Source organism: Malus domestica, chromosome 02 (genome assembly GCF_042453785.1).
Source record: "Malus domestica chromosome 02, GDT2T_hap1".
Lineage (NCBI taxonomy): Eukaryota > Viridiplantae > Streptophyta > Magnoliopsida > Rosales > Rosaceae > Malus > Malus domestica.
Window position 1 is genome coordinate 6,520,699 of NC_091662.1, and position 15,955 is coordinate 6,536,653.

The window sequence follows — 15,955 nt, forward strand, 5'->3', positions numbered from 1 at the left end:
GAAGGATATTTGAAGGACAATATTTTTTTGGGATAATGCTAGGAAGACTAAATTTAGTAGTAATGTTATTCATACCATGTTTTTATATCACATTTTTATACCACTTTAGGTGGCACATCAATTGAAAAAAAATTCAAAACCCAAGAAAATGAAGGAGAAAGACTCCTCGTATACCATAATTATCATTTACTTATCTAGTTTTTCTTAATTATTAGTTTATTAAATAATGAACTAAATTTAAAAATATGATTAATTCAAATAATGTGGCTGTCCACATCAAATGCCACATAAGGTGGTATGAAAATGTGGTACAAAAAGATGGTATGAATAGCATTACTCAAGAGTTGATAAACATGCTCATTTTTATTTGTGACACATCATTTAGTTCACAAATTTTATATCTAGAGTCTTCCAACCGTTACCTTGCCTTCCAAGGAGGCTAATGAAAGACAAAGCAAGAAATTAAAAGTTTGATTCGGAGAAGTTAGGCCACTTGATTAAAGTAATGTGTATGTACTTTCTTCCTCACATATAAATTTGAACATAAACGAATCCAAATTACCATTTTCAAAACTCAATACTAATCAATTTTAAATATATTGTCAATATTCAGTCCTTAATTTTATTGAGTTCAACCATTAAAATTTAGGGTGAAATGCGGATTAGTCCCTATACTATCATTTCAGTGAAAATTAGGCGCTTGAATTATTTTTTCAGTAAAATAAATCCCTAAATTCATTAAAAATTACTATTATATTCAAAGCTATTTTATCAAAATTTTCATCAACTTAAGTCACTTGACACACTTTAAAGTGTAATACCATCATTTTCTCGCCGTTAATCTATTAACATTTCATATAGGTTGTGAATTTAACGTTCAATTTACCTTCTAAAGTTAACTCCATACTATATTTCTTTATAAAAAAAAATTATCAATCTACCCTTAAATACGTATCAAATACAAGTAACATGACTTAAATTGAAAGAAGATTGAATGTAGTAGCTTCAAATCTAATATTAAGAATGTAATTGGCAAATTTTTATAATTCAATTACTAGTTCTTCTGAAAAAATAATTTAAAGACCTAATTTTCACTCAGTAATCATTTAAAGACTAAATTAACAATTCACCCTCAAATTTAATTTCTGATCATTTAGACCAATTTCGTAAATTTAATTACCCGTTCTAATATGATTAAGTAGTTTAAAATTTCGTTTGTGTCAAAAGTTGTAATAATAGTGATTTACCTTTAAAGGAAAAGAAAACATATAAAATCTTAGTGAAGATTTCCAAAACGTTGTAAATATGTTCACGAAAATATCAAAGGCTATGGAGCAGTGAAATACTGCATAATTACAGGTAGAAGAACCGGAGAAGCATAACGTTTGTCAATTGAATGGACTTATTGGCAATTTCCAACAAATTAATCGAACATCCATAATTCCAACGAGCTATATATCAACTGTAAACTTAGCTACACCTAAATTGGTAGGAGCCCTGCATGTCGTGGGATCCGATTCAATCCGAATCTTGAAGCCGTTTCGCGGCTCCTTGAAGCAATCAAGACTGCAGAGTACAGATACATGACAATATAATCTTGAAAGTGTTTGTTTCAGCAATTTGCTATTCATTTCTTAGGCTTCAACGAAAATACATGAACGGGCGCTTTAATCACAACCGCCACCATTGGAAGCCGATAATTCATCAGGTGCATCTTGAAGCACCGGATAACCTGAAAACAAAGGTTGAAGGAGGCAAGTTGAACAAAAGAACAGTTTTCCGCCTTCAGAAAACATAGCTTCGACCATTACGTAGGTAGTTTAAAGCAGTAAAAGGTGCATGTGATTGTATCCGTATTGTTTGTGTGTGCGTGCTAGCGCAAGAGTGAGAGAGGGAGCGCTTTATAACTCACCATGTAAATCAGAGATCTAAGTTGATTCTTTCAGACCATTTGAAAATATCAGAGTGCACTTTGTCTCCGCCCAATTCCTCTCCCGTAGCACCTGCTGCCACTCTTAAAACATCCTCGATCAAAGCAAAGTTTCCCATTATGTCAACATGAGCACCACTTTGGGTGCCTCGTCCCTCAAGAAGATTAGCCGGAGGGGCATGATCATATTCCCTTATGTAAGAAGGGATGCCTGCAGGATTGAATCGGGTCTTACCCCTCCAGCCTTTAGCGCACATGAAACCCGCACTCAGAACAGGAACAGTTTCATCGCCATCAGTGGAATATATTCCACCTTTTAAACAAGGGTCCTCACTTCCACCCTCTGCTGAGGTATCTATCTGAAAGGGAATGTAGCATTCAGCACTAGGAGTTAACTTGTATACATATGCTCTCTCTGTTGGGATTCCAACTCCATACATGGAATAGATCTCCATATCCGGAGCATTTGGTAATCTGCACAAGCAGTCAGAAGTTCAGGCACCACACTAACAGATTATTTGCTTAAACAGTGAACACAAGCCCAGAACAACAACCAAATAAACAACATGAACAAATGAAGTGTTTATTTTAAGATACTATGAGCTGGAAATTTAAGTATATAAAGCCTTTTGATCGAAAATGGAAAATTTGACTGAAACATACAGGACGTGTTTGGAGCGTGACTGTTTTCACACTTTGGGTAAAGCATTGGGAAGCAGTTTCCCGAAACCAACTAGAGAATTTTTTACTACCTAGGCAAAACTGGGGCATTTCCTACTTAAGGATTCATCTCTGAGCATATAAAAGGCATTGGAGAGTGGTGCGTGTAGATACAATTTAAAGCACTAATACTGGCTACGCTCAATTAAGGATCGCCAAAAGATGGAAAATGAGTTTAAGTTCAATATATGATTCACTAGGGGGAAAGCTGATAGAACAACACAAAAAGATGAAAACTCACTTTGTTTCTAGGGGATTCGACCAATACTTGTAGTGTTCATATTTTGGGTCATCCAAATTGTCAGCAATCCCATAAGAAAAATGATTATCCCCACGTGCCATCAGCTTGGGGGCAACAAAGTGAAAGAGATCCAAAATTGATCCAGCTGTGTAGACCTTGTAATCTGCAACGGCCTTGACACCACCGACACCCATTTCATGGTACTCCGTCCATACATCACACTGGGTAGCATTTGCAAGGAAATTACCCTTCACAGCGTCCTGCCAATCACGCACAAGTCAAAGTCATACACGTTAAACAGTTATGATAGTATGTATCTTGAGATTCTAAGAAAAGATAAGACAGTATACATCTTGGAAGACGAACAATCCAGGCAACCTCCTTCACATTTTTATGAATAATCCCATATTAAAAAACAAATGACTAAACCAAGATGCTAGGTAAACTACTAAACGATGGTACAAATATAAGGGCAAGGGGACATATATACTTCTAATGAAATGCCTTTGGTTAATTATGCTTCAGCACAGAGCAATACCCTGAAATCGATCATCTCAATCTTGGAGGAATCTGCCTCCGCTACATCTTTCCCAAATGATACAATCCTCCCATAGTTTACTCTCTTTTCAACTGCACTGATTGTATCGTTATTCTTCACCTTCTTCGCACTACAATTGCAGTATCCTTCAGGTGACCAATCAAGGCCACCCCAAATAGTGTCCCCGCCTTTTGGTATCATTGACATGGTTGCATCCCATGTACGGGTCATTCGCATCATATGTTGTAAGGTTTGGAGGCCAAAAACATCCTTATCCAAAACACCTGGTGCGAAAGCCCTGCAATAAAGATTCACATTTGATCAAGAGCCCAAAGCAGGGTACAAAAATGCATACATGTTTCTAGCAGACTAGATAAAGCAGGACACAACCATAATTCACATTTCTAGGCAGACGAATATGGTGCAAAAGTAAATGAGATAAACCTGGCAACTGCAATATCTCTAGCTTCCATTGAGAAAATTCCCGCAATGGCTTTTGGAACCCCTAGAAAGGGTCCACCAATGTTCATTACAGCTTTAATATGCTTTGCACACCAATCTGACCCACCCCCACCACCCATTGGTCCCGGTGCCTCAACCCACTTCATGAAATGCAAAAAGTACAGAACACCCATTGAGTGAGGAATAACAACCACCTTGTTACCACCATTTGTGGCTACCATAAGCTCTATGTTACTCTTTATCCTGCTTAAAGTTTGGTCCCTAACCTGACAAAGGCAATCAAGCAGACAAATACAATATGAATCATTTTTCATGGTAAAATCTATCATGCTACGATGAACAAAGAAACTGTACGAATTTCCATCACAGGAAGCTAAATGGGTTACAGAACAACACCTCAGTATTTTGAAACGATAGTCTCCAATCATATGACGCCATATACATTGTTTTCTCTTCATATCCAATGCGAGCCAAATTTGCAATCAAAACTGCCCAGACGAAATAACCTGGTGCAAAGTAATCAGCTGCCACAAGGCCAGAAACAGGCCTGACCCGTATACCTGGAGGGTCCAGTCCAGTCTCATTATCCAGAGACATGTGCTCAACCCAGCACAACGGTCTGCGAAAGATGAAAGGAAACGTGGTTGACAAGAATCGTGATGTAAGATTCAATTCCACCACCAATATTCCAAAACTTCAGAAAACAAATAGGAGATTGACTTCAGAAAACAAATGGGGAAAACCAAAACACCCCAATGATTAGTGTTTCGAGCATGAAATAACTCCATATTTCTTTCGGATAACAGAAAGAAAAAATGAATGAGTTTCACATCCACACTCTAACAAGCACCCTCACAACATTTTCTTCACTTCTACAATTCAAAAAGTTTATCAATCTACTTTTACACATGGCATACAGTTGAAATAGGTAGCACTATATTTTCAAGACAACACCCCACCATTCAACTCACTTTACAGATTTAAGTAAAAACTGGTAAATTAAGCAACCTCGCCGCAACGAAAACTGCATTGATTACCCTCTTAGTATGTCACACTTCCTTCTAAACGACGCCAAATCACTAAATAATCAACAAAAAGCTCAAAGTCCAAAAGTCCAAATCAAATTAATCCCCAATTAAATTATTAATCATGCTTTAGCATGAAAATCCCAGAAAGCACTCACCTTTTATACACTTCACCAAATGTGCCGCCCCACAGCCGCTTCCTGAACAACCCATCTGCACAACCATGCCCTTCCCACAGTTCGAGCCCGCCCGTGACAATCCCGGGCACAAACACCACCGGGTGCTTCACCGTGAGCCCCTCCTTCCTCAATTTCACCCCCGGCGGGTCCGTCATCGGCCCCGTTATCGCCTCCGTCACGTACTGCGGAAACGAGGCGGGCATTGCGTTGTAGAGGAAGAGCAGGAACCACCAGATCGAGCATATGAACCCAATGAACCAGCAGCAGCTGTCGACGCACGACCACCTCTGCTGCTTTTCCCCGCCATTTTTCTTGTGAGTGTGCTTTTGCTGCTGCTCCTCCTTCTGCGTTTGGGGTTCCTTTTCTGTCTGGCTGTCGTCGCCAATCGGCGGAGACGGCGGCTCCGAGTCGGAAGCGGCTTTTCCCTTCCTCCGTCTAAGAAACGACATCGTTTTGATAAACGGGAGAAAAAAAGTGGGCGGCCTTAAACGGTCTCTCTCCGTTGAGTTACAAAGTTCATTTTCTGGTCCCTCGGTGCTCAGCGAAGCAGCTGATCGAAACCCCCAAGCCCGAGAAATACGGTGACTATATTTATACACGGCGGCGATGGTAGCTGTGGCGGCAGGGGGAGAGGTCTTGGCCGGCGAGTGGGGATGTGGAGGATTCTGATTGGCTGTCGAACTGGTTGTGTACTTGTGGTTGCGTTTAGAAATCGGAGGGACTGAGCCTGGTAGCTCCCAGAACCTCCAAGGGTCCCACAACACACTACTCTAGGACACGTGGCGGAAGCCTGTGGGAGATAATGGATGTGATCAACGGTGGTTTAGTTGGGATGACGTTTTCCTTACTTTAATCTGTGTCCGAGTGGGCATTACAGGATCCAGAATTCTCCTCATCAAACAATTTGTATCTTTAAAATTTGATTAAACGGTTAAATTTTTTATAACTAAGTAGATCCACATTTTAGCCTTTAAATCAAATTTTAAGGATCTAAATTATTTGATGAGGAGGATTAGGTGGAAGAGATCCGAAGATGATCCATTTCCATGAAAAGGAAATTAAATTAAGTTTGACTTGTTCTTTTCTTTGAGCGAAACATTTTGTTGTATAATGCTTTGTGTACTTTACGTCTTACTCGTCTTCTTATTTATAATTAATGAATTGTTATTGTATGAATAAAATATAGAGACGATTTATCAATATATGTGATCATTTCATTTTTTTTATTATCATTTAATTAAAGAACATATATGCAAAAATTATTCATTTTGAAAATCTTTAACCATTTATTTAAATAAAACATATAGGCAATTTATTATAAAAGCACCACTTGTTAGTAAAATCATTAATTAGTTTAACATGTGAAATGATTAAATTATATCAAAATTGATTTTTTTTTTCATATGTATAGACAATAAAGAAATAAACGATTTTAATTGAAATAACCGGTTTTAATTAAAATGTTCTAACTGTAAAATTCGTCGCAGGTGGAGACAAATAAAATAAGTCCCCTCATTAGAAGACAAGCGTTACGCTTTTATTTATTTATTATTGGGTGGAGACCAAATAACATTATTTTAAAGTGCTTTTTTATTTTATTAGTCAAAATTTGGAATTGGATTCTTTCCGAGGAATCCTACTGACTGGACAACATAGACAGTTGGATTTTGATCCAACAATTACAATTATTATAATTTTTAGAGAAATTTTTTTTGTTTGTAACCGTTAAATCAAAATTCAACGATCCATGTTGTTTGATCAGTAGGATCCCGAGGTATTGTCTCAGAGAGGATCCAATTCCGAAATATTTTATAGTGCATGATTATAATATAATTATTTTGTTGACTGTCTCTAGTAATATTATTGACTTATGTTGTTTTTTAGTAATATTTAGGTTGTCGGCAGAACCAAGATAGATTACAATAACTTTTGCAGAAAAAACCAGACAAAATAATACGGACCACAAAGTTGAATCTAAAGGACAGATTTTTCGAAGGAAATTTTTTTTTAGTGTGATCGAAACACAAGATGATACATCACGTGTCATTACAAAAATAGTAAGATAAATATGTTAAAAAATTAATAATTTAAAAAATAAAATTTTTCATCACTTATATTAAAATACGTGATGTACTACTCATATTCTGATCATAATAAAAAAAAAAATCAAAGGGCAGGTAGGGCCGTTATGGTTGTGGTTGTGGCCTTCTTTAGAATCTGCTGTGTCAAGGAAGTCCACTCCAGCCAATTCAACAGAGTTTAGGTGAAGAGGAGAGCAAAACCAGAATAAATGACTGAAATTACATCGAAAGAATAGGTTAACGCATATGAGATATGTCAAGAATTTGCTTTTGGATTATGGAGACTATGGAAAAACAGGAATGAAGTCGTCTTTAAGGGGCTGCACCGCCAACCTCTTGAAGTTCTGGATTTATGGCGGAAGAACATCAATGAATTTAGGGAGGCGACAGATAGTGTGGAAGGGGACGTTGAGGCCAAGGCAAAAGGCAACCACCCAGCTACTGCCCGAACTACCCCTCACCGGCAAAGGCCCAAGTTCGGGACCATCAAGATCAATACGGATGCGGCATGGTGCAAGGATTCCCGTCGTGCAGGAGTGGGCTGGGTGGGGAGAGATTTTGCCGGGGTGCTCCAAGCTGCGGGCGGCACCGGTACTATGCTCTGTCAAAGCGCTGCTGCGGCCGAAGCCATAGCGATACGCTCAGCGTTGTCGGCTTGTATTAATCACGGATTCAATCATGTAATTGTCGAATCTGATGCTCAGAAGATCATTCAAATGATCAGGAAGGAAGTGTCTGAAAACTTTAATTTGGACTGTGTTCTTGGCGATATCAAGATACTAGCACGAATGTTGACGTCGGTTACGTTTGCGTTTGTGCCTATGGAGAGCAATCAGGCTGCTCACTTGGTGGCTAAGTATGTGCTAAAGGAAGGTCGTGATTTCACCTGGGATAATATTGGCCCAACTTTTTTGTTTAATACTCTTGTTCAAGATGTAAACCTTTTGATTCGCCTTTAATATATGTTATCCTTTGGAAAAAAAAAAAAAGAATCTGCTGTGTCAGAGTATGGCTGCCCACCCTCTGCTGCATTTTGGTGTGGACAAGTGTCCCTTTACTTGACCATAAGTTAACAGAGTTAACTTCATAAATAAAAATTCAAAGAAAATAAGAAAACCAAACCGGAGAACTCGCAACCCAACGCACGTAATCCCGTCGGCAACCCCACCTCCGCCGGAGGCAGCCCCTAACCTCCTCCCTGCCGGCATATCTCTCTCTTAAAAAAGTGGGCCTATTGGATCGAAAAGAAAGAAAAAAATGAGCCTATAATTGAAGCGCAAAACCGACTCACTCCTATTCCATATTAAAACCTTGAAATTGAACCGAATGGTTCCGTATCAATTTGGTACATACCTTAAAATTGAACCGAACTGTATTGAATTTTTTTTCAATTTGGGTTTTGATTCCACTTTCATATCGAACAGAACAAAACCGTGTCCAGGCCAAAAGGAGACTAACTACGGGCTCGTTTTGGTTTGCTTAATTTTTTTTAATCAGCTTCTTAAAAAAAGTTAAGGTCTTAATTGAGTTTGGTAAATAAATTTTTTTTTTCTTTTCAAAACCATGGATCTAAAACAACATAAAGCAAAAGCAGCTCTACATGCTTCTCAAAAAAGTGCCTTTTTCATTGGAGGCAGGTGAACGGTATCAATTAATTAATGAAACTTTCATATCGACAATCCTAATCTTATCTTCTTTTTTTTTTTTTTTTTACTAAAAGCAATTTTACTAGTATAGCTTATCAAACACTTACTTACTTTTCTGCACAGCTGTTTATTCTCACCACACAATAGATTACTTTATTTCAATTTTTACGCGAATCCAACTTTAATGGGTTTGAAGTTAAGCCCACTTGAAAAGAGTTTGATTCTTACCCTTTTTCTAATCCAAGTCAAGAATAAAGGGAAAATAATTGATAAATAGAGGTTAGCCTAACACCTAACTTATGATCAGATTCGATAATGACTTATATAGTATGAGTACATTATTATCAGAGAAAATCAGAGCAACAATTTATGAACTTTGCCCAATTGGAGCTTTAGTCCCTGAACTTAAAATCCATGAGTATTGGTCACTGAACTTGTTATAATGTGGAGCAATGCTCATTTTGACTAATTACGTTAGAATTTCTATCCATTTCTTGTCCCTTTAAACTCCTTATTTTGGATGGAAGTTCTAAAAGAGTTAGCCATAAGAATCATTGCTTCATATTATAACAAGTCTAGGGGCTAATACTTACAGATTTTTAGTTCAAGAACCAAAGCTCCAATTAAGCTAAAGTTCATAGACCATTGCTCCAATTATCTTTTTTTATAATAACATTCTGATTAAATTGACACGAGACGCTCCGATAACAGTATCTTTTGTGCTAAAGTAAGTTGCTCTCCATATGTTTTGATATAACTCTCCAAACTAACTGTTGGACCATCCGGGTGAAACATCAACAACCGCAGCCCACAAAATCTTGGATCTTGGACTTCCAACTCAACAAAACGTATTTTAAACAGGCCTCTCTAGAACTCCACAAGCAAATGGATAATGGGCCCCAGAAACCCAACCCGGTAAACACCCGGTTCGCGGTGAAACGTCACGTTTCCTGTTATAGCCAATCAGGGAGCCTCGAGCCAAAAAGAAAACACACCACACTCCTCTCTCTCTCTCTCTCTCCACATTCTCCTCTCTCTTCACTGGTCACTTCAACATCACCATTAACTCCGATGACACTGAAACCATAATATTGGTAGGTAAATCGTACGATCGTTTGAAAGTATTTTTAAAATAATTTAAAATATTTTTAAGTTTTAAAAGTACTTTTTAAAATGTTTTATGTAAAAAAAAAATCAATTATGTACTTCTTCGATGAAATACTTTAAGTTCATTTTAAAAGCGTCTCTAAGAGCACTTCCAGTGTTGGAAGGTCCCCTAGAGCAACTGCTTATTAAATCTCCTTTAATGAATAGTAACTATCTTTAATGAACAGTAATTATTTTTGCATCTCTACCCTTAAACTGAATAGCCATGACAATATGTAATAAAATATTAGTATTTTTTATTTTATAAAATAATAAAAAATAATTTTATTTGTAATTTCAGATAGAATTTTTAATCAGTCTCGTTGCGCCATGTTGATAAATAAGAAATTACAACCCAAAGTATTTGAGAAAATATAAAATTGTGGTATAAGGTAGAAGATAATTATTAGAGATTTATAAAAAAATTAATCTTTTTTTCAGATTTTTTATTTATTTTTTACATTTTTATTAATTTTTTAATGTGAATGACGTAATTTTGACGCCACTCTTGCATCAGCGCCCTCAGGTGTTTGGGCCGTTGATTCATGCCTCCCCTCTCCCACATGCCCGCCCCTAGCCCAATCGCCTGCATGGGCTGGAGCAAAGAAAGATGGCTATTGGGTTTTTTTGGTCCCCTATCCACCGAGCTGTACCCTCCGGTGGACTTGCTCTAAATAATATCTTACTTTTTTTATTAAATTAATTTAATTTTGTAATAATTATTTATGCTTTTTTTTAATTAGTAAATTTTGATGAGCGAATCTTCTTTCTGGTAGCGTAATTTAAGGTGGCATTTAAGTACTCTGTCTCGGTCGTGTCTCTGGTAGCTGACAGTTGCAGCGCTCGCTTCGTTCTCCACGCCTTCTTCTTCCACTCCAAATTCCATCCCTTTGGCGCCGGGAAACACGAAACGACCTCGTTTCGCAACCGCATTCCGTTTCAATTCTCCTCTCTCTGGGAGCTTCGCAGACGAAGTGTGAGCGCAGTCACAATGCTGACGTGCATAGCTCGCCCGAAGAAACTCGGCGACAACTCGCTGAGTCAGCCCGAGGTCTCCGACTCCACCAACACTCCGGCTTCCTCCAGTACCAAGCAGCAAGCCGCAATTAAATCGCTCACGTTTCAGGTACTAATTCAAAACCCTGACGTATAGATACATGGATATGTATGTATCGACCTGAATTGGCGTGATTGTTCGAATTTTGCAGCTCAAGGACATGGCATTAAAGGCTTCGGGAGCCTACAGGCACTGCGCCCCCTGCGCGGGGCCGGCGACGGCGGCTCAGAGTCGGTTCAAGGGGAGCGGCGAGTCGGACGCCGACTCGGACCGGTTCAGGTGGTCGTACCGGCGGACCGGGAGCTCGAGCTCGACGACGCCGAGGACTTGGGGGAAGGAGATGGAGGCGAGGCTGAAAGGGATCTCCAGCGGCGAGGGGACGCCGAACTCGGCCAGCGGGCGGCGAGTCGACCCGGTCGTGTTCGTGGAAGAGCGCGAGCCCAAGGAGTGGGTGGCTCAGGTGGAGGCCGGAGTTCTCATCACGTTCGTCTCCCTGCCACGTGGCGGGAACGATCTCAAGCGCATTCGGTTCAGGTAAATAAATCTCCCTCGAAAAATTGACCGTCCGTTTTGTTCTTTGGATTCTTATCCGACGGTGGATGTCGGAGTTTAATATTTGTCGTGCTTGAGTACGTTAGGTGATGTTTGGCAGCTTGTTTTCCTTTTATTTTTAATTTTAATAAATTAAAAATTAAATATTCCGGGCAAAAGGTTTCTTCTTTATAGGTAGGGCATTGAGTAGCTTTGTTTTTCATACAAGCGATATTGGAGGACTGAGTTATTTGAATATGTAACTTCGCTTGCAAGTATAATTGCCCGTTAACACAAAATGTGATCTTTGTAGAATCAGGTAGAGTTGTTACTCGTGTTTTGGTGTCGCTACCCAAAATTTTCTTATGTTTTCTCAGCACCCATCCAAACATGACCTTATTCAATACGAACCATTTAGGTGGGGCCCGGATGGGCCCTACAGAGGGCCGGTAAATTGGAGATGGATTGTCTGCCCTCCTTTCTCCATACCCTTCTCATACCCTCCTGTTTTGTGCGGTCACGGTTAAACCACGTCAACATTTGCTTTTTGTCTTATTATTTTTATATAAAAATTAATATAAAATATTGGCATGGCTTAACCGTGACCGCACAAAACAGGAGGGCATGGGGAGAGTATGGAAAGAGGAGGGCAGACAATCCTTCTCCCGGTAAATTTCACGCCTCCTGATGGCAAAGTAAAGAACAGTCCAAAAGGAGAGGAGGGATGGTGAGGATTGAAGTGGTTGGTGGGCCAGGGTTGTCGTCCTGTCGGAGAAGCCCTTTAGATTTCTTTTTCTTAAATTCTACCCCGCCTGTCCTGACTCTCCGTTGCCTTTGTCTTTCTTTTACTCTGGATGCGTTTGTTGCATCACGTTATCTCGAACTGGATAAGTACTAGCGTGATTCCGAAAACTACGTACGTGACAAAATATGGACATCCAACGTTAGATTTCCACGCCAGTAGCTTTCTTGCTGCCTAGGAGACAAACAAAAATGGGGTTGCTTGCTTTTGTTTTTGGTTGGTTGATGTCAATTTAGTATTTGAATAGATTCGTTTTGTTGATCGGCTTTTGGAAAAAGCCACTTATTAGGTTTGACGGGTTAGGCACTGCTGAAAAAAGCCAGTTTGGCCAAACTTTGGAGGCCACTTTATTCCACGCACCGAAATCTGGCTTTGCCTTTCCTGAGTTCTGTTTTCATTTTGTCAAAAGGCGTTGCGCGCCCAATTTGAAGTGGCGTAACATATTTAACAGTGGCATTTGATTTTTTTTTCAACTGTTACGCTAAACGAATGTTTCCAACTGTTTTGTCCTTGTGGCGTGCCTCTTGTTGTCGCTTCTTATGCTGTAATTTCATGACATCGGGGATTCTTAATTCTTGTTTTATCTTCTCTGGCTAGTCGAGATATTTTCAACAAATGGCAAGCTCAGAGGTGGTGGGCTGACAACTATGACAGGGTCATGGAACTTTACAATGTTCAAAGGTTTAACCGGAATGCCTTCCCGCTTCCAACCCCACGAAGATCTGAAGATGAGGTAAACCCCAAGCTAGCTATGTACAGAAATGGCATTGTGGCAATTCGGTTACAATGGCGATTCTCTCTTGATATCTGAAGGCAATACTTGGTTTCCGATGACAATCCTAGTTCAGCATTTGCACTTATATAAAGATGGAATCTGCAGATGTTATGTTGTTTTCTTTATTTACTTTCAGATGAATGATGTCTTGTTCCTCTCGTGTTTGTAGAGTTCAAAGATGGAATCTGCAGAAGCCAGCCCTGTAACTCCCCCACTAACTAGAGAACGCCTACCTCGCAACTTGTATCGTCCCACAGGGATGGCTATGAGCTACTCATCCTCAGATTCGCTCGATCATCACCCGATGCAGTCCCGCCATTACAGCGATTCAGTTGGTGTCAATTCCACCCCAAAACTCTCCAGCATAAGTGGGACCAAGACAGAGACATCATCCATGGATGCTTCTATCAGAAGTAGTTCGTCAAGGGATGCAGATCGCTCAGGGGAGCTATCAATCAGCAATGCCAGCGATATGGAGACTGAATGGGTTGAACAGGATGAGCCAGGGGTTTACATCACAATCAGAGCATTACCAGGGGGCAAACGGGAGCTTAGACGGGTCAGATTCAGGTAATATCCTTATCCTTAACAACTCAACGTTTACAATGCGCAACAACCGTTTACTAGTAAGAAATTGAGTAGAGTTACATCAAATTGTTTCTGTTAGATGATATTGCAACTACCTGAAAGAGTAAGAATTTGTAGGGAAAATTTGCAATGCATTTGAGACTATCGACATTGCATGGCCACATAGTGACTCTGCCTTAGGACCTGCTTGATCAATTCTTTGACCCGAAAAATGACCATAATCCAGTCAAAGGATTCTTGTAGTCTTGTCAAAACCTGGTTGAGTATATGATTTATACAGTGCTACTCAAAATTTTACTATTCCTGTGGCCCTTCAAGTGAACATCCAACGGATTGCTTAAGCTTATCATTCTCACAGGAGATGATTCGTTGCAAGATTTCAGGCCACAATGATTGCTTTTCTTTTGTTAAGTAGACTGTTTTTCGACACGTTGGCCCTACATATCATTATAGAATACTTGAGGCTCAGCTTACTGACAATTATGACTTAAATTGCCAGTCATATGAAATGCTATCATCAACCATATGACATCAATATTACTGCAATAATTCTGCTTCCACTAGTGCTTTTCATCCTTAGGTGGTACACGTCTAACATAACATTTTCGAGTGTGAAAATGCTATTTACTCTCGTGCTCATTTATCGTCATGATTCGCAATTATATTGCCTTGACATGATTTGTGCAGCCGAGAAAAATTTGGGGAGATGCATGCCAGATTGTGGTGGGAAGAGAATCGGGCAAGGATACACGAACAATACTTGTGATTGTGAAAATCGGGTGGCTTCAAGAAAACTTGAGGAGGTGTTGCTTTCGTGGTTTGGTTTTCTTTTTCGGGTTTTCCATACAGGTAAAGCCTTGTCTATAGAGATATCCAAATGGGTGCCACTAGCACCTCATGATGTTCGGCGGGATGAATATAAAGCTTCCCCTGTTCATGATCCAAAATATTCGTACGGGATTGGCTGGGGGGTAAAGTTATAGTCTTAATTTTTGTTAATTTTTCTGTTTATTGGTGGATGAATAGCATCAGTTGTATCTGAATTTCGGTTCAGGAGTTGAAAAGATGTGTATGTCAATACCAAATGGAGGATATGATCTCTTCTCTCGTTCCTGTGGCACTTCTTTCTTCTTTTCAGTGCATTTTTATATGCTGTAAAAATGTTGGAGGGGAAGTAAATTGGTTATGGCATAGACTCTGCATCCAGTTCCAATCTTTTTCTTGTCTCTGCATCCAGTTCCAATCTTTTTCTCGTAGTAAATAAGCAAGTAAATTAGTTTCGCCAAAAAATAAAAAGGTAATTGGTTATAAAATCCGAATGTCAATGGGCCAAATCCACGCAAGTACAATGTAAAGTCCATCAAACCCGGGAAGGGGCTTAAAAAAAGAAGCCCAGATGAGATGAGTGAAGTGAAAATTGAATTGGTCATTAATGAGTTTACAAATGATAGTATTGCGAGAAGAATTGAATTTAAGATCTCGGTTGTAAATGTAAATGTTTTCAAGTGATTGAACTACAAACCCTTTTCTTTTACGTGCTTGTACAAGGGGCTAGTTTGGTATTGTCTTGCTTTGAAAAATAACCTACTTCTGCTGTGCTGTGAGACAGTGAGAATAAACTCATTTTTGCTGTTTTATGTTTTCAGCCATTTTTCATCCAAAATTGTGAAAATAAGCTGTTTTTAAGTGTTTACCAAACAGCTTTTTGAGCTTAGCTTTTTTTTATACCCACTTTTTATAAAAGCACATCAGTACCAAACCAGTACAAACTCTGATTCTTTCAAGCATTTGAACTACAAATCCTTTTCTTCTGCATGCTTATACAAACTTTGATTACAGTAAAGAAATACGCAAAATTCTTAGAAACATGTAGCTTTAATATGCATTTGTATCATTTTTATGAGTAAATTACATAGTAGCCCCTTAGGTTTGAGGTCAATTACAACCCCATACAACAACTTTAAAACATTTCACTTTCATACATCCAGTACCATTTTATTTCAAAATAACACCTCCGTTAGATTTTCCATCCATTACTCTGTTAAATGCTGACGTGGCTGCCACATTTGTGCTGATGAGGCTGCCACGTGGCAAAAATAATAATTTTTTATTTATTTTTTTAATCTAGTCTTCTAAATATTAAAAAAAAAAAAAAAAAAAAAAACTTGAAAACGCAGAAACCCCCCCCCCCCGCCTCTCTTCTTCCTCTCTGTTTCTTCTTCTCCGCCCACTCT

General features: G+C 39.0%; 3 protein-coding genes across 3 annotated transcripts; 2 read left to right on the forward strand and 1 right to left on the reverse strand.

The window, feature by feature from the left end:
* Nucleotides 1-1,366: 1,366 nt before the first annotated feature.
* LOC103450792 (phospholipid:diacylglycerol acyltransferase 1) lies at nt 1,367-5,976 on the reverse strand. Its single transcript, XM_029088849.2, has 7 exons — nt 5,075-5,976; nt 4,288-4,510; nt 3,874-4,157; nt 3,430-3,727; nt 2,892-3,151; nt 1,913-2,404; nt 1,367-1,732 (listed from the first exon to the last, which is right to left on the reverse strand). The coding sequence occupies exons 1-6, from the start codon at nt 5,542-5,544 to the stop codon at nt 1,921-1,923; spliced, it is 2,019 nt and encodes a 672-aa protein (XP_028944682.1). The 5' UTR covers nt 5,545-5,976; the 3' UTR covers nt 1,367-1,732; nt 1,913-1,920.
* Nucleotides 5,977-7,283: 1,307 nt separating this feature from the next.
* LOC103415883 (uncharacterized) lies at nt 7,284-8,135 on the forward strand. Its single transcript, XM_008354162.2, has 2 exons — nt 7,284-7,292; nt 7,413-8,135. The coding sequence occupies exons 1-2, from the start codon at nt 7,284-7,286 to the stop codon at nt 8,133-8,135; spliced, it is 732 nt and encodes a 243-aa protein (XP_008352384.2).
* Nucleotides 8,136-10,767: 2,632 nt separating this feature from the next.
* LOC103450888 (protein Brevis radix-like 4) lies at nt 10,768-14,914 on the forward strand. Its single transcript, XM_008390295.4, has 5 exons — nt 10,768-11,094; nt 11,177-11,559; nt 12,956-13,091; nt 13,303-13,703; nt 14,409-14,914. The coding sequence occupies exons 1-5, from the start codon at nt 10,960-10,962 to the stop codon at nt 14,485-14,487; spliced, it is 1,134 nt and encodes a 377-aa protein (XP_008388517.2). The 5' UTR covers nt 10,768-10,959; the 3' UTR covers nt 14,488-14,914.
* Nucleotides 14,915-15,955: the final 1,041 nt, after the last annotated feature.

Bases quoted from the DNA above. Each gene is read 5' to 3' on its own strand.
- LOC103450792 (XM_029088849.2), bottom strand. From the start codon at position 5,544: ATGTCGTTTCTTAGACGGAGGAAGGGAAAAGCCGCTTCCGACTCGGAG. The intron at 4,511-5,074 runs GTGAGTGCTTTC...CATCTTTCGCAG, and splicing joins TTTGGTGAAGTGTATAAAAG to ACCGTTGTGCTGGGTTGAGC. The intron at 4,158-4,287 runs GTGTTGTTCTGT...TGCCTTTGTCAG, and splicing joins TATCGTTTCAAAATACTGAG to GTTAGGGACCAAACTTTAAG.
- LOC103450888 (XM_008390295.4), top strand. From the start codon at position 10,960: ATGCTGACGTGCATAGCTCGCCCGAAGAAACTCGGCGACAACTCGCTG. The intron at 11,560-12,955 runs GTAAATAAATCT...TTCTCTGGCTAG, and splicing joins CTCAAGCGCATTCGGTTCAG to TCGAGATATTTTCAACAAAT. The intron at 13,704-14,408 runs GTAATATCCTTA...TGATTTGTGCAG, and splicing joins CTTAGACGGGTCAGATTCAG to CCGAGAAAAATTTGGGGAGA.